The 25783-nt window shown below is 43.7% G+C and overlaps 1 protein-coding gene across 3 annotated transcripts in view; it reads right to left on the bottom strand.

Moving 5' to 3' along the window:
* Window positions 1-363: 363 nt before the first annotated feature.
* Window positions 364-25783, bottom strand: part of CFAP95 (cilia and flagella associated protein 95) — a 37772-nt gene continuing 12352 nt past the window's right edge. The window contains exons 3-7 of one of the 3 annotated variants that reach the window (XM_075931700.1): window positions 24066-24187; window positions 22114-22182; window positions 14393-14450; window positions 4517-4564; window positions 523-659 (exon numbers count right to left, since the gene is read on the bottom strand). In XM_075931700.1, the coding sequence (XP_075787815.1) occupies window positions 4526-4564; window positions 14393-14450; window positions 22114-22182; window positions 24066-24187 (288 nt within the window). In that variant the 3' untranslated portion in view covers window positions 523-659; window positions 4517-4525. Of the gene's footprint in view, window positions 660-4516; window positions 4565-8202; window positions 9965-14392; window positions 14451-22113; window positions 22183-24065; window positions 24188-25783 lie in introns of those variants that run through there. The other 2 variants (XM_006137840.3, XM_075931699.1) reach the window with 2 other exon arrangements.

Here is a 25783-nt window from a genome sequence, read left to right as displayed (position 1 = left end):
AGTCTGGACACAGCCCTAGTGGCTGATTGAATCACTCCTTATCCTTCTCTTTACTAAACTAAATAGACTGATGTCCTTCAGTCTACCACTATAAGGCAGGTCTTCTAGACCTTTTTTCATCTTGAGGCTCTTCTTTGAACCCTCTTCAATGTGCCAACATCCTTCTTGAATTATGACATCAGAATTCCAGCAATGGTCACATCCGTACCAAATATAGAAGAAAATAGCCACTCTATTCCTACTCAATACTCCCATTTATATATCCAAGGATTGCATTAGCCCATTTGGCCAGAAAGTAAAAAGCCTTCATATAATATAGGTATAGTGTAAATCAATATAAAGAGATCACTTGCAGAATGCATCTACTGTAGAAAGCATTTCAAAAATATTTATTGAAATATTTGGAAAAATAGTTAATACATGAGATACAATGTGTCTATTTTAGATTCCATTATTACTGCTTAGAAATGATCTTGACATACATTTGAGGATATAGGATTAGTTACTGGGAAGACCTTTTGCTTTGTATCCGCATTGGCATATATCCCACTCTCATCTTGCCATGTGTTGATACCATGTCTTCTGTAATCTGCTGTGTCAGTAAACTGAGAATGACATTTTCTATGAACTATAGAATAACCATCTGGTTGGGCTCCAGCCTGTGGAAATAAGAGAGATTATAGTAGTTTATTCTTCAGCAAACAGAGATATTAAAAAACATGTTGCTTGATGACATCTTGCTCATATTATGGTCAAACTTTAACCTTCAAAAAAGTAAAGCATTTCACAGAATATAATTTTATCTCTGAATTAAATGTCTGGTTACTATATTTGATATACTGAATTGGGGACCACAGGATATCTATGATTTAGTGGTGAACTTGGAAGACTAATTTATTTCTTGGCTTCTGGAAATTATTTTTCTAATTAAATTGAACAATAAAAGTATTTGTTCTTCTTGTGCAATTTTTAAGGAAAATAACTTACCTTATCATTGGAATTTTTCAAGTTGTGCAGTCCATACAGATATTCATTGGGAGTTCACATGTGCTCCAGCATCAGAGATTGTAAGATTCTTCACTAGCAGTATCTATTGATTCACCTTTGTCCTGTGCCTCCTTATGCTCTAAACGAACCACACAAGTGGAAGCACAGACAATCTGTCTCTGCAGTTCCTATTTTACTGAAAATCAAGTGACTAGCTGAGCAGAGGAGGAGAACAGGCATGAAATGCCCAATGGGATCACACATCTTGAAGAACTTTATTTACTATAAAGGAAAGTAACGTCCCTTTTTTGTTCAAATGCTGGCCCCTATATTTATGTGGGTAACTCACAAGCAGTACCCATTGAAGAGGAGGAGGGTGTGAGGACCCAGGGTACACCACAGATTGCAGGACTGCTGTGCCAAAGAATGCTGAACAAGCCTGGACCTGTACATAAAGTCTAGTAAAGGTATGCAATGAGTTCTGTGTCACTTCTCTACAGATTTGAGAAAAGTTGTACATGCAGTAGTTGAATAGGCCCTTATACCTTGAGGAGAAGGAGTTACCGTCATATAGTAAAATATAGCCTGCAATCTAATTTGGGACTGTGTCAAATGAAATTTCCTCCCTTTTCATCCACTTAGCACAGGAGAAGAATAATCTCAGAGAATTTCAAAAAGACTTCATTTTTGATGGTAAATAAAAAGCCAAAGTTCTACAGATACCCAAGGAATTATCTTCTAGCTTTTCTAGTGGTAAGAAGTTTCAGGTACAACATCACTAGATGGATAGGCCAATTCAGGTGGAATCTTGAGGGAACTCCGCAATGAATTTGGGATGTAACCTTAGTGACAGTTTGTCAATATGGACCACCATGTAGGGAGGGTCTGCTACAAAAGCCACAAACTCCCCAACTTTTCTAGCTGAAATGATTGCTGTTAGAAAAGGGAATAGGAGGCCAAAGGCTCAAATGGTGGATTCATAATTTCTGACAGTAGGAGATAAAGGTCCTAATTAGGAATTGGCACCAATACTGGAGGGAAGGCTGGTTTCTGAAAACCCCCCTCAGAAATGTCATGGTAAAAGGATGAATATACCCCACACTTTTATCTTTTGGAGAATGGAAAGTTTTGAATGCTACTAGGTGCACAAACAATAAGGTAATGGATAAACCCAAAGATTTCAGGGAAAGGGGCGATTCCAAAATGGTTGGAATGCCAAAATCCAATCCAATGCATGTGTATGGCAATGCTGGCACCAGGTGAAGAATTTCTTCCATTTGGCAGTATAACATTTTAATCTGGAAGCCCTTCTTCAGTAGCTGAGAGCGGATTGGACGTCCTTGCAGCAAAACTTCTATGCTTGTCACCCAAATACAAGGCTGTAAGCTGGAGGGAGATCTGATTGGGATAGATGGTTTTGCCTTTGTTCTGAATCAGAACGTTCAGCAACATGTGGATATTTGGTAGATACTGGTAAACAAAACTGTTTCAGCCATCAAGAAGCCTCTAGGATCACTGTCAATTTGTCCTGGTTGATCTTATTCAGGACATGATGGAGGAGGCATACACTAGTGTATCTGACCCCTGAACCATGAATAAATCCCCTCTGGAATTGTGCCCTTGAGCAACATAGGAGCCATAGACTGGACATTTCTTCTTTACCAGGATGCAAACAGGTCCCATGACAGTGGACCTCACTGACAGTTGTGAAGTACTCACATGCAGTCTCTGTGAAAGCGACCTCTGCTGAGGCTCTCTGCTACAAGGTTCATTACTATGCAAAAGGGTGATCTTATGTCAGTTGCACCAATTCCAGAGCTTGTCTCTTTTTAAGGTAGAACACTGACATTATGTTGTTTGATATGATGGGAACATATGAAAGACAGAAGCCTATGGCAAGCCTCATGAACTGTCCAAAGTTTGAGAAGACTGATGTGTTACTGGGACTCTGGGAAGGTCTATACTAAAGCCAGAAGGTATGCAACTCCAGCTACATAAATAACATAGCTGGAGTTGACATACCTTAAGCCAAGTTTCAGTGCCATCCCCACAGCAGGAAGTCAACAGGAGAAACATACCCATTGACTTTCCTTACTCCTCACAATTGGCACCATCAGCATTCGATTTAGCGGGTCTTTACTAGACCTACTAAATCAAATGCCAGAAGATTGACCGTGGCAGTGAAGACAAGCCCCAAGAATCTTGCACCTCTTGGCAGTCCAGATGTGCTCCCTAACCTAGGAGAGAGGGGATTCTTTGTAGTTAAAGGGGAAACAAAAGGAACCCCTACAAACACAGATTTCTTTTTCCCCCACCAGGTGAGAGAAGTCAGAACACTCTGAGGGATCACAACTTATCTAACATGTTTATGTTCTGAGTGCAGACTATGCACATACATTTCTCAAGGCAATACAGATGGAACCTGGTGAAGTGTGCTTGTTATGTATCTGTAGAAAGACCAGACAGACATTAACTGTTTTTATGGACTCAATTGAAGTTGGGTGATTTTTGAGATCCCTGATTGCAAGACTCCTTTTTCAGGTAAATTAGTTTTGGGTTAATTATGTCAAATCCAGAGTTGCTCTAATCAATTTTATAATCTGCTTGGGGATTAAAGTGGACATTTGAAATTCATTTGAAGTTTTGCAGATTGCAGGAAACTGAGCATACTGTCAGTTGAACTTCCCCAAATGACGATCTTGCAAGCAGATAGTTATCAAGGTTAGGAAAAATTGGATTGTCCTGGCAATGCAAGTATGTTGCTATTATCAAGAACACCTTCATGAACACTCTTGGGGCTGCTGTGAGGCCAGAACGAACCCTCCACTGGTAATGTTTTAGTTCCACCAAAAAGCACAGAAAATCCATGTGAGATGGGTGAATGTCTATATGATGAAAGACATCCTTCAAACTGAGAACTGAGAAGCAGTTGCCTTTGTTGGGATATTGTTATAATTGGGGCTACAAATTTACTCTAATTGTGTGATCAACTGTATAAAGTACATGAAAGTTTATGGGATAATTATCTATAACAAACATTGATGGGGAAAAAGTAAGAAAGGGAGACAGACCGAATTAGTCTAAACATAAATGATTACTGATATAACTCTAGAACTGTGTTAAGATCATGCTTGGTAAACAAAAAAAGTGGGAACCAGAAGTCAGTGATGAAAATTGGTGTGTTGGATACCAGGCCTAATTCATGCACAAAATAATGAGAGGATGAGCTACTCTATCCATCACTTCTTTATCAGGTCGTTAAAGAGACTTTGGGGTAAAAAACTGACTATTGGAGTGATCTTCATAATCATGGCTGTCACCCACCATATCCTAGGACTCTGGGTCTTCATCATTGTGATCTTAAGAGATGTTCTGTTCTGACCAGGCCAGATAGAGGGACTTAGATGACACTGTCACTTCTGGATCCAAAAAATACCACCCAGGATGAAAAAGCAGCAAAAGCTCCAGTCCATCTCAACTAATTTCTTATATTTCCCAAAAGGTTAATTATTGTAATAGTTAATATCACCTTAAAAACTCAGACAAAGGAGGTTTTCCCTATAAAAGCACTCTCCATCTAAAGGGAAAAGGAAATAGGGATGTTGTTGTTATGAAGGCTTTATGTAATATTCCATGCTTTCAAACACTGTTTTCCCACCTTGTCTTTAATAAAAGATCTAAAGGATTTTTAACAGTGTGTTTACTATGGCATTAATCAGGCCCAAAACCCAAACCTTGCTTCACACTGTTTAATTTTGGACAGTGACTAGATTATTTTTACCCATTTAGCTCATATATTTCACTTAAATTTATACAATACAGATAATGGACTCCAGAGTGGTCATCTTGAACTCAAATAACATATGAAGACATCCACCCATCTGAGATATAGAATGGACCTCCTCCTTCTTGAAATGAGGAAATATATCATGGTATGTCTACACTACAGCATTGTTTCAAAATATCTTATTTCGAAATAGTTAATTCGAAATAGCTTATTTCGAAATAATGTGTCTACACACAAAATGCATTTCGAAATAGCATTTTGCTATTTTGAAATACCGCGTCCACACTGAGTGGACACTGATTCGGATTTAAGGCTAGCCGGAACCAGGTGAGGGTTAGGGCATCAGGCAAGGAGTGTCTTTGTGTGGCTGTTGCCTGAGGCTATCTGAGGCCGGTGCTTAAAGGGACATCCCCCTCCCTCGGGCAGTTCTTAGGTGTCCCTGCTTGCTTGCCTGCCTCGCTACAGGACAGCAAAGCATTTGTGTCTCCGAGTGCTTTGGTTGCCCTCACTCGGACACCACAGCACTCTGTAACAGGGTGCCAGAGCTGCCCCTGGGCACTCCGGTGTAGAGAATCAACAAATATAGTGCTTTGGCCGCGTGACAGGGCATCCCAAGGACGAAACCAAGCAAGAGTCCTGAGCCAACAATAACAACATCTGCCTGAGTCAACGACCTTCGAGAATGCTGTGTTTGGGACTGTGAAGAAGCAGTTTATGAAAAGCAGGATGTGGACTTTTGGGAAGTTTGAGGGGGTATAAAGATAGTTGTAATCTTGCAATAAAACGATTTCGTGCTTCCACCGGCCGGAGTCCGTGCCTTCATACACCACACTCCAGTGCATCTCGTGGACGCGTTGCTATCAGCCTGGCTGCTCTTGCTACAGGCTGCCATCTGGGAGCTGTGGGAGAGCATTCAGCTGCTGGTCTCGGTAACCCTGCAGTGTTGCAGTAGACTTGCTGAACCCTCGGGTGCGGGAGGATGTCCCGGGCAGGGTGGTGTGCCCTGCACGCGCAGCTGGTGCGGCTGTGCAGAAAGAAGAGAAGTGGTTAGTTGTCCCTGGGGACACAAGTGAATGAAGCCCAACCCCCCTCTGCGAGGTGAGGATGACTGTGCCCTGCACCGTCAGAGCCGCTGTACTTGCACAGAGGCCATGGTCGGAATGTCCAGCTATCCCAGGAGTGAGAGTTGACCCGAGACCGCACCCATGCGCCTGTGCTGTGTATAGTGCGGCTGAGGTGGGGGGGAGATGTCCCCTGCCTCTGTGTAGAGGGGGCTTGTGAAGAGAGGGCGTCCTGCTCTGTCCCGTCCCGGGGTCAGAAGCATGTCAGGTCTCTTCAAACATGCATGTGGCTATCAGGCCATGGCCCCTATGTGGCACACAGCTGGAGCCACCTGCCCTGGGGTGGCACAGCATGTGCTTGCACATGCACAGGTTGCTGCATGATCTGTGGTAAGCAAGGCCCACGTGTGCAGTCCCTGGTTTCCTTCCCCACCCCCCCAGGAAGGGGACAGTGCACTTACATGGTGTGGCCTCCCCGGATGACCCTGGTGACTCCGCTGCTGGGACAACTCTGGGGTCCAGCCGGCAAGGCACCCTCCGTGGCGGCTCCTCCTCTGCACCCTGATCATGGCCCTCCGGTCCCCGATTGCTTACCCACGGGGTGGCACACACCATCCCACTCCCATGACGCGGTCCAGGGCATCAAAATAGGGACAGGTGTCTGCCCCTGTTGGGGAAGAGAGAGGGTGGGAGAGGGGAAGGGGAAACCTGGGAGAAGGGAGCTGGAAGCGGGAAGCCAGGGGAAGAAGGAGGAGGGGAAGTATCAAACTATGGTACGCCATATCTTCAGTACTGTGTACAGATGTGATCTCCTCACCCCAGAAAAGATGTTTTGGCCTTGGAAAGGGTTCCGAAAAGGGCAACTAAAATGATCAGGGGTTTGGAACAGGTCCCATATGAAGAGAGGCTAAAGAGACTGGGACTTTTCAGCTTAGAAAAGAGGAGACTAAAGGGGGATATGATAGAGGTCCATAAAATCATGAGTGGTGTGGAGAGGGTGCATAAAGAAAAGTTCTTCATTAGTTCCCATAATAGAAGGACTACAGGACACCAAATGAAATTAATGGGTAGCAGGCTTCAAACTAATAAAAGAAAGTTCTTCTTCACAAAGCACATAGTCAACCTGTGGAACTCCTTGCCGCAGGAGGCTGTGAAGGCTAGAACTCTAACAGAGTTTAAAGAGAAGTTAGATAAAGTCATGGAGATTAGGTCCATGGAGTGGTATTAGCCAGGGGGTAGAAATGGTGTTCCTGGCCTCTGTTTGTGGAAGGCTGGAGATGGATGGCACGAGACAAATGGCTTGGTCATTGTCTTCGGTCCATCCCCTCCAGGGTACCTAGTGTGGGCCGCTGTCGGCAGACAGGCTACTGGGCTAGATGGACCTTTGGTCTGACCCAGTACGGCCATTCTTATGTTCTTATGTTCTAAGCTCAGGGCTCAGGGTCGGAGGTCTCACTGGACCACCTTGATTTTCATGCAAACCTGCTCTTGGGTGGCCAGGCTGGCAGCTATCCTGCCCTAGACGGCCTTTAAGGGATCCGGGGCCGGGAGGGGGGCAGACAAGTTTCCCTGGTTGTGCCCAGAGTGGCCACCAGGGCAAGCTGGGAAGGGCTAGCGTCCCACTAGTTCGAAATATGTGGCTACACAGCCCTTAATTCGAACTACTTAATTTGAACTAGGCGTTAGTTCTCGTAGAATGAGGTTTACCTAGTTCGAATTAAGCGCTCCGCTAGTTTGAATTAAGTTTGAACTAGCAGTTTGCCTGTGTAGCGCTTATGAAAGTTAATTCAAACTAACGGCTGTTAGTTCGAATTAACTTTGTAGTGTAGACATACCCTAAGATAGTGGCTTAGACTACTTCATTCAAGTGGTCAGGCTGTAAATCTCTAGCGAGCAATGGGTAGGTCAAAAGTCTTTGAGAGAGTGCAATTATTTGTTTGCTTTTGCTGAATATAAGATTACACTTGAAGAGGAGGTTTTCTGCCATCACTTGGACTTAATTATTAAACCCCATGTATTGAAGCCAAGAAACCCACCTTATAATACCGAAGTCTCCAGGAAGCAGGAAATGGAGCAGCTGCTTTGAAAGATATTTGGAGGGACATCTAAGCTATCCATCATCCAGAATAGTCTAAATTGCAATCTGAGCTCCTGAGCAGCCTTGTTTTCCCCATCCAACATGACATTTTTTTTTACCTTCCTTAAGAGGAAGAGCTTCTCCTCTGCCATCCTACATTTTCAGATGGCAAATTACCAGGCTGTGGATTTTGAAATGACTCCATTAAATAATTATAGTAAGGTGTTCAGGAAACCACCCAGGAATCTAGCAAATTCAGACACCTTACTAATTGTTTAATAAAGTCATTTCAAAATCCACAGCCTGGTAATTTGAAATTGTAGGATGGCAGAAGAGAAGCTCTTCCTCTCAAGGAAAGTAAAAAAAAGATTCCTGTTGGATGGGGAAAACAAGGCTGCTGCAATCTGTTGAGCTTGATAACGGCTGGACTACTAGCAAAATCAGGACAGGAAATGGAAAAACTGTCTGCCCCTTTTGATGAGGCAAAATAATCTCTTCTCAGTCTTATCTGGAGTTGGGACATAGTTAAGTGCAGTATGCCAAACAGCCTTGGCTAATTCTAATATGGGCCTATTGATGGGAAGTGTCACTTTACCTAGGCACATAGTTTGGAGGATGCTCACAAGCTTGAGTAAGAGCCTGAACTTCTTCCATGGAGATCTGTAAAGCTTTCACAATTATCCTGAGGAGGTCCTGGAACTGTTTAAATCATCAGGTGGTGAAGGTGAAGCCAGAGGTGAGAGGATACCCATGAGATTGTGGAACTCCTCTTAAGACTAATGCCACATCTTGGGACCACTGGAGTGGTCCGTGTATCAGCCTGAATCTTGCAGGAAGAATAAGAGTCCTTGAAATCTACAGGCAGAGCAGTCAGTATCTCATGTCTTATGCCATGATTGGTAGATTGAATTGGTGTATGACACCCTTTTGGTGCCCATATCTCAATACCCCTCAATATCTAATGAATGGGACCAGAGAGTGGTGTACTGATGGAGTGAAGTACCTTTGTGGAGATCATTGGATCAGAGAGTAGCAGTGACTCTGAGTTGATGTAAACCCTAGTTCCTTAATAGCAAAGGCTGGGTTCAGCAGAAGAGTGAGGGGCAGCTCTCTGTCAGTGGATAGGAAAGTGCAGACTCAGCTCAGAAGGTAACTATTACTGCCGCCAAGTCCCTTTTCCTCTTGTAGTAGGAACTGCAGATGCAGAGAGTGGCTGCACTCTCCTTTCCTTCTCTGATGATGGAACCAGACATATCATTTGCACAGGCAGCTGGCTAGGGGTATTCCCGGCTTTCAGTAGTGGCCCATGTTCGCTGTGAGCTACACATCTCCCCATATTGGGGCACAAAGTCTGCTTGACATACAGGGATCAGAGGAGGCAGATCTGTTACATGGTTTAAGTAGGGATTTCTATGGCTTCTTATGAGGGTGTTTCCCTTTATCTTCTTCCCACCCACACCTGGTAGAGTCTTTAAATCTGCACTCTTTATAACATTTCAGGCCTGCAAAATGCCAATTCCATCAATGTATAGGGAGTCAGAAGGTTCAGGGTTGAGATGTGGCCTTAGTTCCATCAGATGCCTTTTAACACAAAATTCTCAAGATTACACTTGGATGGAATGACATACTCCCCAAGGGAGCACATACAGGAGACCTGGTTATCACTAACTGAGAAGCCCTGGGGGCAGGGCAAGCAGGTTGTAAAACTGGGATCTGAGGTATAGTAGATGCTCTAAAAGTGGAGGTGGTCTGGGGGATACCGCTACCCCCAATGGTACTCCAGTTAGCTACAGTAAAATAAAGCTATTTACAAAAACCCTGAACAGAAGGCAGGATCACTAGGAAAGCTATGGATGGAAGTTCCACCTCAGACCATGAGCAGAAGAAAGAAACTGGAAACGCAATTGGTCCATGTCACTCCTTCCGCTCTCCGTTTGGAGAACATGAAGACATAGGAAAAAATAATGGACACTGCTAGTGAAGAATCTTTAGTCTTGGGTGCATGCGTAGCCAAGGAACCAGGAACCAGGACTCAAGAGACCCTGAAAAAAACTTTAAAAACAACAAGTGGCCCCTACAGCACCTTAGAGAGTAACAAAAAATATATATATAGCATCATGAGCTTTCGTGGGCACAAGCCACTTCTTCAGATGATCACTGAAGAAGTGGGTTGTGCCCACGAAAGCTCATGATGCTATCTATATATTTTTTGTTAGTCTCTACGGTGCTACAGGACCACTTGTTTTTTAAGTTGTTTTTTAAGTTACAGACTAACATACCTACCCGGCTGAGACTTTTAAACATCAAAGGACCCCTGCATTTCAAATTTACAGTGTATTAAAAAGCAGAGTATGGTAATTATATTTGTAATTGTCATTTTTATAATAATAAATAACAGCCATTCAAAAGAGTAATATCACTACCCATATTTTCATTTCTTGGATTTGTTGAATAATCTATCAAGGCAATTGTTAGAGACAGCGTTCAAGGAAAAAAACAACACTATTAATTCCTTCTATGAATTTGCCTTAGTAAAGGAGCACTATTTGGGATATTTATTTGCAATCTAGCTTAATTTAGTAAAATGTAATGTAATGTAATAAAATTACTGCACATCCTAAAGGGAAGATTACTTCTGTAGGAACAGGTCAGGGTTATATTTGACAGGGATATTGAGCACGCAATCCTAAACTAATAAGCCAAACTTTGCCAAGGATGCTGAAAATTAGATGACCAGAGCTGCTGAACAAAACAATAAAGAGATAAAAAATGTTACCGGTATGTCTGATTACAGAATCTGAGTATTGAGCTCTATTTGAACTAGAAGGTTAGATGGTAACCTTACGCACTTATTGCCTAAGGGCTTGAAAGAAGGTATAAAACAATAAGTATAAAACTACAAGTCATAAAAGAGACATTTTATTTGAGTTTCTTCCATGATATATTAAATTACAAAACAGTCATGAAATAATGAAGGTTTTGCTCTGTGAAGAATTAATTTCTAATTGTTTATCTGCACACTACTGAAGAAGAATTTAATTCCTTTGTGTGCTGTTAAAATAAACTAACATACAACGTATTTCTTATTTGATTGATATTTCCAGCCTGTATCTTTTTTTAAAATGTTTTTACTAAGCACCTAAACATGGGGTTTTCATGGCCCCTCTATGTATCAAATGTTTGCTTAAAAGTGTTTCTTTATAAATGAAGAAAACATAGCAAATGATACAAAACACATGCATTAATTATATATATATATTGGGAAAACTATTCTCCTCCCTTTAATTAAGTTTTTATAAAGAGTGTAAATACTTGTCAAAGGTCCTAGCAAGTGCCCTCTTCCAACTACCCACCAGGACTGCTGAAGCAGGAATACAAGACTCGTCTGCTGTGGATCCCTAGGGTATTTCAAGCTCCTGCTGCTTCAGCAATACTGATTCCTTTCTAGACCATCTGGCCTATTTCCTGGGCACTGACTCAAAGGCTTTATCTTTCTAGAAAATGGGGCTTTTCAGCCCTCTGCTCTGGTCCATGATCAGCAACGAATGAGCCCTGAGATACCCCGGTCAATCCAAAATAGGTCAAACCCCGTTGCCAGCTTTGTCCACATATTCATTCTGCTGATACCATTATTGGACCTAACCAAGTGAGTTATAAGATCAAGAACACATATTCCTGCGCATCCAGAAATATAATCTACGCTATCATGTGCCGAAAGTGTCCGTCTGCTATGTACATTGGACAAACATCTCAGACACTTCGCCAAAGGATTAATGCCCACAAAACAGATATCAGACAAGATCACAAAGAGAAAACAGTTTCTTGCCACTTTAACCAGAAAGGACACTCTCTCAATGACTTAGCCACCTGCATTCTGCTACAAAGACCTTTTACATCTGCACTTGAAAGGGAATCCTCTGAACTGTCATTCATGTTAAAATTCGACACTTGCCAACAAGGACTTAACAAGTCTTTGAACTTTCTCACCCATTACCAAGACAGTTTCCCCAATTATCACCTGTAATACCATTAACTCACAAACATCCCACTCTCCCTACCTTTAATATCAGCAATTCACAGACACTTACCTTCCTTCCTCCCCCTTCCCACCCCCCCGCATCCTCCTTCTGTTCTGCAATGTGATTTGTCCTTTTCATATTTGTTCATTTTTTTAATTGTATCCTTTGGTATATATGGTTGTGACTACTTTCTTCCACTATTTGATCTGAGGAAGTGGGTCTGGCCCACGAAAGCTCATCATCTAATAAACCATCTTGTTAGTCTTTAAAGTGCTACATTGTCCTGCATTTTGCTTCAACTACCCCAGACTAACACGGCTACATTTCTATCAAAATAGGGATGTGAGGGTATGTCTACACTACCCCGCTAGTTCGAACTAGCGGAGTAATGTAGGCATACCGCACTTGCAAATGAAGCCCAGGATTTGAATTTCCTGGGCTTCATTTGCATAAGCGGGGCGCCGCCATTTTTAAAACCCCGCTGGTTCGAACCCCCTGTAGTGCGGCTACACGGGGCACGAACTAGGTAGTTCGAACTAGGCTTCCTAGTTCGAACTACCGTTACTCCTCGTGGAATGAGGAGTAACGGTAGTTCGAACTAGGAAGCCTAGTTCGAACTACCTAGTTCGTGCCCTGTGTAGCCGCGCTGCACGGGGTTCGAACCAGCGGGGTTTTAAAAATGGCGACGCCCCGCTTATGCAAATGAAGCCCGGGAAATTCAAATCCCGGGCTTCATTTGCAAGTGCGGTATGCCTACATTACCCTCCTAGTTCGAACTAGGAGGGTACAGTAGACATACCCTGAAAGTGTAATTGTGTACACAGTCAAGAGCCTGGACTCTTCGGTTAACCTTCATGGTTACACACAGGCTCCTGAGTATCAGAGGCAGCATTGCAGGGGGAGGAGAAAGTGGGACCCAGATCCACGCACACAGCAGCTCCCAGGAAGCTGACTGCTGCCCCGCGTGTAACTGTAATTGCTGAAATTTTCAGCAGTTATTCAGTTACTTAATTAAACACATTTTAGCATCCCTACTCAGAATACTCCCTTTTCCCAGAATTCCACCCACAGGACTGAAGGTTCTGGTTTGCAGTTTAATAACTTTCTCAAGACATGCAGTACATGTAAAGCAGTCAATATATATATATATTTCATACAATTTAACACCTTTATGCATCGGCACCAGCTTCCTCATTTCCCTGGGAGTGCTCATCTCCCACTCTAGTCCAGACTGCTCCTCTAGTCTATTCTTCCTCTAAAGCTCATCCCGCCTCTTACATCCCCACACCTTCCCAAAACTGCTTAACCCCACCTCTTCCTGCCCCATTCTGTCCCCTCACTTGAGCACATCATACTTTCCCTCTGCAGCATCCCCCTCAGTGCCGCCTGAATGCAGCTGATCGCAGAAGGTGGGAAGCAGTGGGAGGAAGGGGAAGAAGCTGCTTGGTGTGGCCACCTGTAGGCAGGAGCACTTGGGGGGAAAGAGGAAACACTCAAAAAAGCTACAGTTCTAACACCTTTGGTTTGCCTTCCAAAACTTTTTATTCTTTTCAGTTTACATTTTATTTAATTTTAATTATAATTTAATTCCAATTTTGTATTTGCTACAAACCACATAATAGCACAATTCTTTCACTTTGTATATCAAGAGAACACTGATACTCACGCATGTGGTGGTTAAAAAAAAGATAAACAATTCATTTATGTGTAAGCTTTTATTAATGTGAAGCATCATTAAAGTTCAAGCAAAGATGGAAAGAATGTTATAAATATCTTAGGCTATGTCTACACTACGGGGCTTTATCAGAAAGAGGTACGCAAATTGTGCTCCACGATTTGCGTACCTTTTTCCGATAGTTTTTTCGGAAGAGGCTTTTCCGAAATTTGGCCCATCTACACTGGGCCAAATTTCAGAAAAAAAAACCTCTTTCAGAAGAGCCCTTCTTCCTCATGGGAGGAGGAAGACAGGGCTTCTGAAAGAGTGCTTCTGCTTTTCTGCAAAAAAAAAAAAAAAAGTGGAAGAGCAGATGCGTTCCCTGGGCACGGCGGAGTTTTTCCGGGATACCTCTGGAAAAACCAGAGGTATCCCGGAAAAACCACATAGTCTAGACATAGCCTTATTTTCCACAAAATACTGAGCTCATGTGGTGGATAATCAAGAAAAGGGAAGAAAATAGCTGTGAATGGAAATCTTAAATAAACAGTTTGCTAGCAAGTTATACGGAAATGAAGAAATGTGTCCCAGTAGTATATATACTCCAAAATAAATTATATCTGTTATAACTGTTTCATTTCATTACTGACTCCCATAGTTATATTGCTAATGGCTCTATGGAAATATGAACAAATCAACATTTCAAAAGCAGCCTCTTTTTTTCCCAAGGTTAATTAAATGCTCTAGATATGAAGCTGCATGGAAAATGTTTCTGTAAAATAGTATTTTTCTGTGCTATATACTTACCTGTGGCATATAATCATATGGAGGAACATAGTCTATACGGTATGTTGTATCCAGATACCTATGAAACACAAAAACAAACAAGTAAGCTATATGATAGCTCAAACAACTTTTATTTAAGGAAGCTTTGTTTATATACAATGGAAACATTTGGGTTGCAGCCATATTTGGAAGTGCAGTTGACTACAGCTACTCAACTCTGGAAGCTCCATGGTCCACAATGATACTCACAGCACATGAACAACTTAAGTGTGGTTGTATATACATGCAAATATATGCAAATAGCTTATTTCACACTGACAGGCGTGAATATAAAGATTAAACCTTAGACTGCGGCGCTGGACCCAAACGTGGCTAGTGTGAGCCAGTCAGTACCTCAGGCTATGCCCATAAGGCTAAGCAGCCAGCACTTCCCACAGTGCCCCGGCACTCCTGGCACCTCCTCCCTTGGGGCTAGAAATGCCAACACCCGGTACCTGTCTGTTCCAGCCAGCCCGTCTGCTTGTGTCTTTCAATGCTCACCCCACCTGGGAGATTTCTTGCTGTTGTGGAGCATGTTCCCAGTGGAGGCCACATTCAAAGGATCCCACCCATGGGCCGCGTGTTGAGCCCCACATAAACCCAAATCACACCATGGGCTGCAAACAAAAAGGCCGCAGGCCACATGTTGAGTAGCCCTGGTTTAAACTCTAAAATCTTGTCAAATCTTATCGCAACAGAGTCCAAAAAGACTGCCCTTCACTTCATGAATAAGGATGACTAAGCAAATATATGCTGCATTTTATTTCCTTGTTTCTACTCAAAAAAAGGGGGGAGGGAGGCAGGGGGAATTTCCAGGTCAGAATCCATAGGCAGGCTATTTTTATATGAATTTTTCTGGGAGCAGTCCTTATAGTGAGCCATATACAGGCAGTCCCCGGGTTACATACAAGATAGGGACTGTAGGTTTGTTCTTAAGTTGAATCTGTATGTAAGTCGGAACTGGCGTCCAGATTCAGACACTGCTGAAACTGACCGCCAGTTCTGACTTACATACAGAATCAACTTAAGAACCCCAGGCGTCCCCAAGTCAGCTGCTGCTGAAACTGATCAGCAGCTGATTCCAGGAAGCCCGGGGCAGAGCAACTCTGCCTGGGGCTTCCTGTAGTCAGCGCTGGTCAGTTTCAGCAGAAGCTGACTTGGGACGCCTGGGGCAGAGCAGCTGGGGTGCTGCTGGGTTGCTCCAGTAGCGCCGCTCCTCGGTGCTACTGGACCAACCCAGCAGCACCCCATCTGCTCTGCCCCAGGCGTCCTGATTCAGCCGCTGCTGAAACTGACCAGCAGCGGCTGAAGCAGGACCTGGGGCAGAGCAGCTGGGGTGCTGCCGGGTTGGTCCAGTAGTGCCCAGAGCGGCGCTGCAGGACCAATCGGCAGCGCTCCAGCTGCTCTGCCCCAGAGTCCAAAACAAAAGCCTGGTCTGCTGGGGGGGGGGGGGGAGCACACAAGCTGCGCCCCCTCCCCAGCAGACCAGGGACACGGGGAGCAGAGCCGCAGCGGCAGCGGGGTGCCGCGCCTCTGAGGCTTTGCTCTGGCAAAGCCTCAGAGGCGCGGGACCCCGCCGCGGCTGCGGCTTCAGTCCCGGTGCCTGTGGTCTGCTGGGGACGGTCCCCAGCAGACCACAGGCACCCGGACTTAAGCCGCAGCCGCGGGGGGGTCCCGCGCCTCTGAGGCTTTGCCAGAGCAAAGCCTCAGAGGCGCGGGGAACCGCCACTGCTGCCGCTTCAGTCTGGGTGCCTGTGGTCTGCTGGGGACGGTCCCTAGAAGACCACAGGCACCCAGACTGAAGCCGCAGCAGCGGCGGTTCCCCGCGCTTCTGAGGCTTTGCTCTGGCAAAGCCTCAGAAGCGCGGGAACCCGCCCGGTGCCCCTAGTCTGCTGGAGACGGTCTCCAGCAGACCAGGGGCACCGGAGCAGCTTACGAACGGGGCTTTCTCACCCCGACCTCCGGGGCGAGAAAGCCCCGTTCGTAAGTGCGGATCCGACGTAAGTCGGATACGCGTAAGTCGGGGACTGCCTGTTATGTTTTCAGACATCTGTGTGCAAAAATTCACCCACCTATTTGCATACAATCAACAAGCAAGTACTGAGATGTGCATACATACATATAGGGTTTGCATGCACACACTGAAGTGTATGCAGAGCCCCGCATTTGCACATTTGAGTACTTAGCCCCATAAGCTGGGCATATATATGTCTGAAAATATGTCCCAATATCTTCCTTTGTAAGATATTGTAACTGTAATATAACAATTTTTACTATTGTAGCGTGAATTAAAAGGACATCCTTTATTTCATAAGAGATATGTAAGTTAACACACAGTAGAGAGGTTAACCATAGGTATCATTCACAAGGCAAAAGTGGAGCAATTCCAACTACAACCTTCCAATTCAAAGTTTAAATTGGCATTTTGTCCGACAGTTGAGCAACATTTATGTGCTGCAGCCTGTAGGGTTAGCAGTATTGTTAGAATACCTGAATATTTTCCGCTCACTATCTGTCATATGCAGTGCTAATGCTTCCCAGTCTTGTTCCTTCAGTTCAAAGGAATTAGCACTCATCTTAAAGTACAATGGGGTAGAAATTAATCAGCAGAATTATAGGTAGATAATCAGCAGAAAATAAATAGGTTAGGACAGAGGACTTGTTCTATAACATAGGAGTGTACAGATACACAGTTTACACAGGCATCATTTAACTATTTAAGAACTATATCCAGCAAGGTGGAACCCTCCAGAGCATGATTACAGTGAGGAGAGAGGGGCTCGATAAACCATTCTTTTAAGGTTTCCGGTCATATATGGAAAGTGTTTAGAGAGAGCTAGATCAGTGTAAAAAACAGATGGCTGTCAATGCATTTGTCTAAGATGGGGGCTCTCTAACTGGGGTCATGACTCCTTTTAAGGGGTCACAAGGTTATTATATAGTGGTTGTAAGCATGTGCATAAAACACTGAAAAACTGCTAATATATATAATTTAAATTTCAAAAAGTATTGTAAATGTATAAAGCAGCAATCCTATATGTTCCTAAAAGAAATATATATTTGTATCACCACCACTTTAAGGAAATTGAACTCTGGTGATTGTAGTTTTGTGCACACAGGTCGGTTGCCTTGAGACTGAAAAGGTGGGACTGAGACAACATTAGAACACTTGATTATTCAGGGTTCATTAAACCACAGACAAATCAGAACACTGAGACTGCACCCCCAAAAAAGCAATATAAAAAAGCAATGTATAATTTAACAGTTTGACACAAGGTGGGGCAGTGCTAGGCCACTTCACAATTTGCCTTATAAAATAAAGAATGCAACAACTGCTTTGACCATCCTCACCAAACATTATGTGTTGGTCTTAAAGTATACCCTTTCTGAGCATCCTACTCCAAAGCCATGACTAACTTTCTGAAATGGGTTCAAAGTTATCATCAAAAGCAGATGATCCACTTAAAATGAACCTCATAAAATGTAGCTTTTAAAAGGAATCTGTATGGTCAATATAAAATTTGTGGATTTGGCAAGCTTACCCACCATTATAGTCAACAGGACTATCATTGCCTTCATTTTTTATTTCAGTTTTTCTATTTAAAAGTATATATCTGCAATTGTGCAGCTACATAATTAGTTTTGCACTTAAAAGAAAATTGTGCCCATTTTGCTGAAACCAGCCATACATGTTTGTTGATTGACAATCACCTCTCATCATAAATAAACTGATATGTATTTGAATAATCTCCAGGCAAGGCAAACCAATGCAGGAAATTCAACAAGATGTAACTCACAAAATTCCTGACTTATTTTCAATAGGGAGGGTCTTATAGAGGGGATATGGCCCTGCAATGATGCAAGTTCACAGAGACTGGCAAGGAAATCATGTGCATCTCCAGGCCTCATGTGGAGCATCAGGCCTATGCACTATTCCCCATTCCCTCAAAATGAATCCTGGCAATACAGCTCCCTCACATTACTGTTATATGTGTTGCAGCAGTATGCAGGAGCTCCGGTCATGTATCAGAACCTACTGTGCTAGTGTCATGTCAGGTACTTTCTCTATATAGCAGAGCCATATCAATATTCACACATGATGCTCCCCTAACCACTGTCACATTGGCTCTCTCAAAACAACGTTAGAAAAGGTTTAAAAAATAATGTCACATTGGCTCCCCTCACCTTCCTCTGAAAGATTTAAAGCATTGTATACAAGGGACTCCAAAATTGTCTTTAAATTAGATTTTGTTGAAAGTGAAGGTCTGTATTTAGAAATGTTGCTGTCTAAAGTTAGGGATCTAAATCCATATTTAATACCTAAATAAAATACTTGAATTTAAGCAATACCAAGAACCTAGAGCTCACACTTTTAAGTCAATAGGACCGAAAGATGTTTAGTATAACTGAAATCAGTTTAGTATAAATCAGGATGTTTAATATAACTGAAATTTAGTTTAGTATAACTGAAATCTGACTTTTTTAGGTACTTAAATTTGAATATAGGGTTCTAGCTTTGTGCATCCAAACTTCAAAATTTTGGCCTAGATATTCTTCAAATGTGATTGGCTAGGAAGTGCACAACAACGTAAAGTCACTTCACCATACAAAGATCTTCATACAAAGATTTGCAGAAAAAGATGTACTGAGAATCCAGGCCAGACTTTTCTTTTTCAATGAACTGACACCCAGGAAGAGGCCTTTGACTTCAAAAAGGATTTTATTTCACCCTGTTTTAATCTAGTGCAATAAATCAGGAAATGTCTAATAATAGCCAGAACAGAGAAAAATATGCTTGAAAGGAATACTAATCAAATTAGACATCAAAGTTTATGAAAAATAAATGCTCAATTTATGAAGTTAATCCATTACTTTCTAATTTGTTTATAACATTTGCAAAGGTTATGTATCTCACAATTGTAAATCACTTAAATTATTTTTCCCCTTGAATTGTTAGCTTTGATACCTCAGCTGATTCCAACTATCAGAACAGAGTACATATAGAGAAGTAGACCAGATGCTAGAAATCAAACAATAAAAGGTAAATACACCAAATCAGTACCTGTCAACACTAGTTATCTGAATATAGATGCATAAAAAAGAAAACATTATCACCCCTAGTGATTTGGCCTACACAGTGAAGAAAGGTGCCAGAATAGGACTTTGGTCCATCTCATGGACGCACCATCAAGACAGAAGAACAATCAGCCAATACTTTCTCAGTCCTTTCAGACAGTAAGCCACATAGCCATTCACATACTCTTCTGAAACACTCCCAGGGTATGTCTACACTACCACCTTAGTTCGAACTAGGGTAGTTAATGTAGTCAATCGAAGTTGCAAATGAAGCCTGGGATTTAAATATCCACAAGGAGTAACGGTAGTTCGAATTAGAAAGCCTAATTCGAACTACCTACTCCGTGCCGCGTGTAGCTGCGGGCACGGAGTCCGAACTACCGGGGATTTTAAAATGGCGGCGTCCGGCAAGATGCAAATGAAGCCTAGGATATTTAAATCCCGGGCTTCATTTGCAACTTCGATTGACTACATTAACCACCCTAGTTCGAACTAGGGTGGTAGTGTAGACATACCCCCCAGTCTCTAGATCAGTCTGTTTCAATCAAATATCATGGTCAATAGTATAAAACAGATGCCATGAGCAGATTGTGAACAGAGATGACTGCAGTGCTTTTGGTCCATATTCACATTTCAAGACAGGTTAAAATAGGAACCGGATATGTGAGGATTCCAAGTATTACAGAACTACTTTGTCATAGTCTTCTCACTAACCTTTCCCAAAACAGAAAGGATAGAGAGAGGGCAATTAATGACAAGTTATCAACATCAGTAAGGGTACATCTACACAACAGAATTATTTCGGTGTTCTGGGGCCAGGGAGGCTGGAGCCATGCGCCCTCCTCTCTCCCCAGTGATCCAAGAGCTGAGAAGGCTCTGGCTACGTGGCCTCCTCCCTTTCCAGTGCTCCAGAGGCTGGGGAGGCTCTGGCCCCGGGCCCTACTCCTTCTCTGGTGTTCTGAGGGCCAGGAAGGCTCTGGCTGTGTGGCCTCCTCCCTCTCCAGTGCTCCAGGGCCAAGGAATCTGGGATGTGTGCGCTCATCTCCTCCCCATGGTATCTGTGGGGATGCGTGCATACTTAGCGTGCTATCCCATTTCCTCCTCTCCCATGGTGGGGGCAAGGCCTTAGAAAGGGGGGGGGGGCTGTAGGCAGGGGTGTAGGTAGGGCTCAGGACGTGCCTCTCCCAGCCTTAGCTGCATCAACTGCCCATAGACAAACATATAGTTGAGAGAAAACCAGGCCTTCTAAGAAAGTGTCCGATAACCTTTATAATAGACAGTGCTACAGCCCTGAGTATTGTATGCATTGCTTTTTCCTTATATTAAAAATAGTATGATTTTACCAATATATCATTACTAATTAAGGTTACTTGAGTCACTAGTTATGCTGGAAGTGAAAACCATACACACATAATACTATGTATGAATTAAATGCAAACATTCAAGAAATAATTCTCAATTAACTTATGTAAAACCAATGTTTTAGTGATCCTTCCAGACCCTGATACTCTAAAGCAGGGGTCTCACACTCCATGGCCACAGCAATTGTGCAATCCAGAGATTGCTGGTAGGTTGGGGGGGCTCTCCATTACTGGACCGTAAGCATTCTTCCCACCATTGCCCTCTCTCCTTCATTACACCCCTTTCCCAAAAGGGAATGCGGCTTTGGGGATAACCGAGGTGTGACCTGCCACCATGTGGTGTGTAAAAGGGCAGCTGCCCTGTACTAGCCCCTTAAGAGCCAAACCCCAGCCTGGAGCAGGCCCGGGGAGTTCAGCCCAGCTGGGCGGCATTGGCCAATTAAGGCCCAGCTGGGGGCTATAAAAGGGCAGGGCTGCTTCAGCCAAGGCAGTGTGAGCCTGGCTGCCGAGGGAGCAGGACGCTCTCTGGGGCTAGGGCAGGGCTAGAGAGGTAGGCTGGGCCAGGGCGTTCGGACAGCCAGCCTGCTACGCCTGCTACGCCTGCGGACAGGCCTGCTGGAGAGACACCAATGCCCCGGAAGGGGGGCTCAGAGCGAGTGACTTGGGCACTGCCGGAGGGCAGTGTGGCGAAGAGAGCAACGCGACTAGAAGATTCCAGAGGGGAAACGCCACGTGAGCGGAGGCCTGTGCGGGCGGAATGGACTGATTCCGGGGACAGATGACGGACCCCCGCTACGGTGGTGAGTGACCCCCTCACAGGTGGCAGAGCTCATGCCCCACCCTGCACTCCCCACAGTGGCAGGAACCTCAGGGGAAGCACAGCATGTTGGATGGGTGCACTCACTCAGCTGCACACTGCTTCCCCCAGGGCTCTTGCTACTGCAGGATGTCTGGAGGCAGGGTGATGGGTGTGCAAAGGCTGTCACTGTGCAGCACCAGGCCCTCCCCTGTGATCCTCAAAGCCGCATCCCTTGAGAGACAGGGTGTGATTGGGCGGGGGGGCAGACAATGGTGGGAAGAGATGGGGCTTGGATATCAGTAACAGACAGGCCTCTAGGGCCTGCTGGGAGTCCCAGGATGAACTGTGCAATCACTCCACCCAGACTGTTCCATGGGCCAGGAGTCTGAGACTTTTAAAGCCACAGAGAACAAATATAATTTATCGCTAAAGAGTACATCACTATTTACCATTGAAAGATTACTAACATTGTAAAGTGATCTGAAGGGTGTCTTGGCAATACAGCTCCAATTCCTGTTTTGGGTAACCCAGGCTCCCTGCAAAAGAAAAGATGATTTTCAGAAATTAGCATACTCATAAGTAGTTTAGTTTTTCAAACATATTTTATGCAAAGTGGTAGAAGCAAAGTCTGAAGTGTCAACATTTAAAAGAGAACTCTCTCAGAGCTATGAAAAACATTTGCCTACATCATTAAACCAGCAAATAACAGGTTTTCCCTGCTTCACTGGGGAAAAAAAAATCTAGCTTTGCACTAGGGATGTAAATATTAGTCAAAACAGTTAACTGGTGAAACAATTAAAATTATATAGTTTAACCAGTTAACCGCTGATGAGCCTGCATAGAGAAGCTGGGGCTGGGGTCTCACCAGGGCTGCAATCCAACTGGATCTGTAGAGCAGGTGTGGCATGGGCTGCTCCAAGTCAGTTTATCCATCTGTGGAGGGGGTCGGGGCCACTCTGCTGAGGCTGTGGCCAGATTGCACCAGCCTGCCCAGGACGTTCCAATGTGGCTATGGCCACGGTTCCACCTGTGCAACTGGGATCCTGCCTACCTGCCAGAGCTAATATAACATGGCCAGCATCCTGCCTGTCCACTGGGGCTGCTCCAGCTGGGGTCCCACCTGCCTGCCGGAGCTGCTCCAAAGTACTGGGACCCACCTGCCCATTGGGGCCATGCTGGCTGGGGTCCCATCTGCCTGCTGGGGCTGCTTTAGTGTGGCCGGGGTCCCATCTGCCCATCAGGAACAGTTTGCCATGGCCAGTAATCAGCTCTCTCCAGTGCATCCATGGCCCTGCCTGCCCAGCACACCAGGTCTGGCACAACTGTTGCCAGGGCCACACATGCCTGTCACATGACCTCATCCCAACACAGGCAGGGTCCCACCAGTCCAATGCAGCCAGAGCTGCTCTGACCTGGTGCGACTAGTTGTCCACCAAGGTTTGGAGGAAAATATATATATATATATATATATATATATATATATATATATATATATATATATATATATATATTACACATGCACACAAAGAAAGAGAGAGATTACCATACAAATTATAGTTTGCACATATATTTATCACTGCCATCTATGGGCTAGAATGTACAGAGCCATCTCAAGTATTTATTAGATTGTAAGGGTACTACTTTGGTAGCTGGAGTGGACACATGACAGTTGGGGCCCAATTCTGAAACCGAATCTCAAAAGAGAGGAGCTACAGCATGGAGATGTTTCAATTCAAAAATTCATAAATCTTTAATTCTGGAGTGGATTCCCTAAAGTTTGGTGGGAAGATGCCATATGTTCCTTCAGGTTCTATCCCACTCTCCTCTTATCCAGATTGCCAAACCCACAAAGGATCTTCTGCATCAGCAGTTCTCAAACTGTGGGGTCAGGATCACAAAGTGGGTTGCAACTCTGAGCCCTACTTCCTGGAGTTAAAACCCCACCAGCTGACACTAAATCCCAAGAGTTTTAATTCTGGATGATGGTCCTCAGGTTAAAGACCCACTGCCAGGGGCTGAAGCCCTAGGGCTTCAACTCTGGTCTCCTCCCCTGTCCCGTCCCCCCCCCCCCCCCCACACACACACACACACACTCAGGCTTTGACTTTGGTCACCTAACCTGAAACAGCAGGACTCGGGTGAGTTCAGGCTTCAGTCTTCATGGGGTTGTACAGCAATTTTTGTTGTCAGAAGGGGGTCACAGTGCAATGAAGTTTGAGAGCCCCTGCTTGACATGATCCTAGGACAGGGGTCTGTGATACTGGCGTGGGTAAGGGAAAACTTGGACATGGAGAGTTCCCTTGGAATGTGGATGTGGGGAATAGGGTAGAGAGGATCTTATTTTATCTTTCTTTGTAGTGCAATTCCTATTTGAATGGTCTCACACAAAATTTTATAGTGTACACAATATTAATTTTACCTGTCAAGAACACCATCTTCAAAATTATCTTCGTTCAGCATGGATTTACGAATCTCTATTTCTCTATATTCTTTATTTGTATACGGTTGAGACAAATGATCCTGGTATGTGGTGATCCATGCCTGAAAAACAGCATAAAAAGATACTGGAAAAGAAAAAAAATCCGTTTTCATTATAGACTATTTTCAAACTGAGACACCATACAATTGTTTGTTGCTTATTAATTAATTATTATGATGGATGCTATATATCATAGCCCTATTTTGCTTTGCACTGCATAAGTTTAGCCCTGGCTAGGAGGTCTAAAAATAGGGGTTTATACATAGGCAATAGCTAGGTTTGACCTCCTAGCCTGGTCTCTTGCTGTAGGAAAAGTGCTATCTCTGTAACTTGTAAATGGTAAAAAATGCTCATGGTGTAAAAACTCTCATACATATGACATGAAATATAATTTAAATCTGCTCAGACAAAGTCACAGAGATTACAGTAATGCTGGGAAAGGGCTGGAATAATTTTATTATTGAAATGTATCATTTGTATAAGTATTCAAGAATATTCAAGACTAATCTCAACTTATTTTATTTCACAGAACTAACTTTTTAGTATGTTTGTTAACATTCTGCATCCTTTGTGTAAAAAGAGAAGAGAGTACAAGCTGGTCACATTTGCTCATGATTTTATCAAAATGGTCAAAATTTTATTCAACAAGACCTATTTCAACAAGGTACAAATAGATAATCAGTCTATGTTATAGCCATTAACTTTTTTCATTCTAATTTTTTCTCAGAATAGCATTGTTATTATTTTACATACATTAAGAAAACCTTTTTTTTTTACATTTGCCAAATGAGATTTAACTCAAATCAGCTACATGAATAAGTGACTTTATAACACAAAGGCTGTGTCTAGACTGGCAAGTTTTTCTGCAAAATCATCTGCTTCTGCAGAAAAACTTGCCAGCTGTCTACGCTGGCCGCTTGAATTTCCGCAAGAACACTGACGATCTCATGTAAGATCATCAGTGTTCTTGCGGAAATACTATGCTGCTCCCGTTCGGGAAAAAGCCCTCTTGCACAAATCATTTGCCAAGAGGGCCAGTGTAGACGTCACAGTACTGTTTTGCGCAAAAAAGCCCAGATGGCTAAAATGGCAATCGGGGCTTTTTTGCGCAAAAGCGCATCTAGATTGGCATGGACGCTTTTCCGCAAAAAGTGCTTTTGCGGAAAAGCGTCCGTGCCAATCTAGATGCTCGTTTCCGAAAATGCTTTTAACGGAAAACTTTTCCGTTAAAAGCATTTCCGGAAAATCATGCCAGTGTAGACGTAGCCAAAAAGTAAAATACAACACCATGTTATTCAAAAACGTGCAGAAACTGTCTAAAATCTTATCTTAATCAGCTCTCAGTAGTACAATAAAAATAGAGAGAAAGCAAAGTTACTCACCTTGATGTAGTAACTGTTGTTCTTCGAGATGTGTGTCCCCATGGGTGCTCCACTGTAGGTGCTGGGCTTGCCCCAGTGCTGCAGATTGGAGACTATTCCCTAGCAGCATGCGCGGCAACAGTCGCGCTCTTTTGAACGGTCGCGCGGTCCAGCTCCCGCCAGTTCCTCGAACCCGCCTCAGAAGACTTAACAAGAAAGAAAGAAGCGGGGAGGAGGGCGGGTAGTGGAGCACCCATGGGACACACATCTCGAAGAATGACAGTTACTGCACCAAGG

Source organism: Pelodiscus sinensis, chromosome 6 (genome assembly GCF_049634645.1).
Source record: "Pelodiscus sinensis isolate JC-2024 chromosome 6, ASM4963464v1, whole genome shotgun sequence".
Classification (NCBI taxonomy): domain Eukaryota; kingdom Metazoa; phylum Chordata; order Testudines; family Trionychidae; genus Pelodiscus; species Pelodiscus sinensis.
Note: the sequence above shows the minus strand (reverse complement) of the source record. Positions and strands in the feature narration are given on the sequence as shown.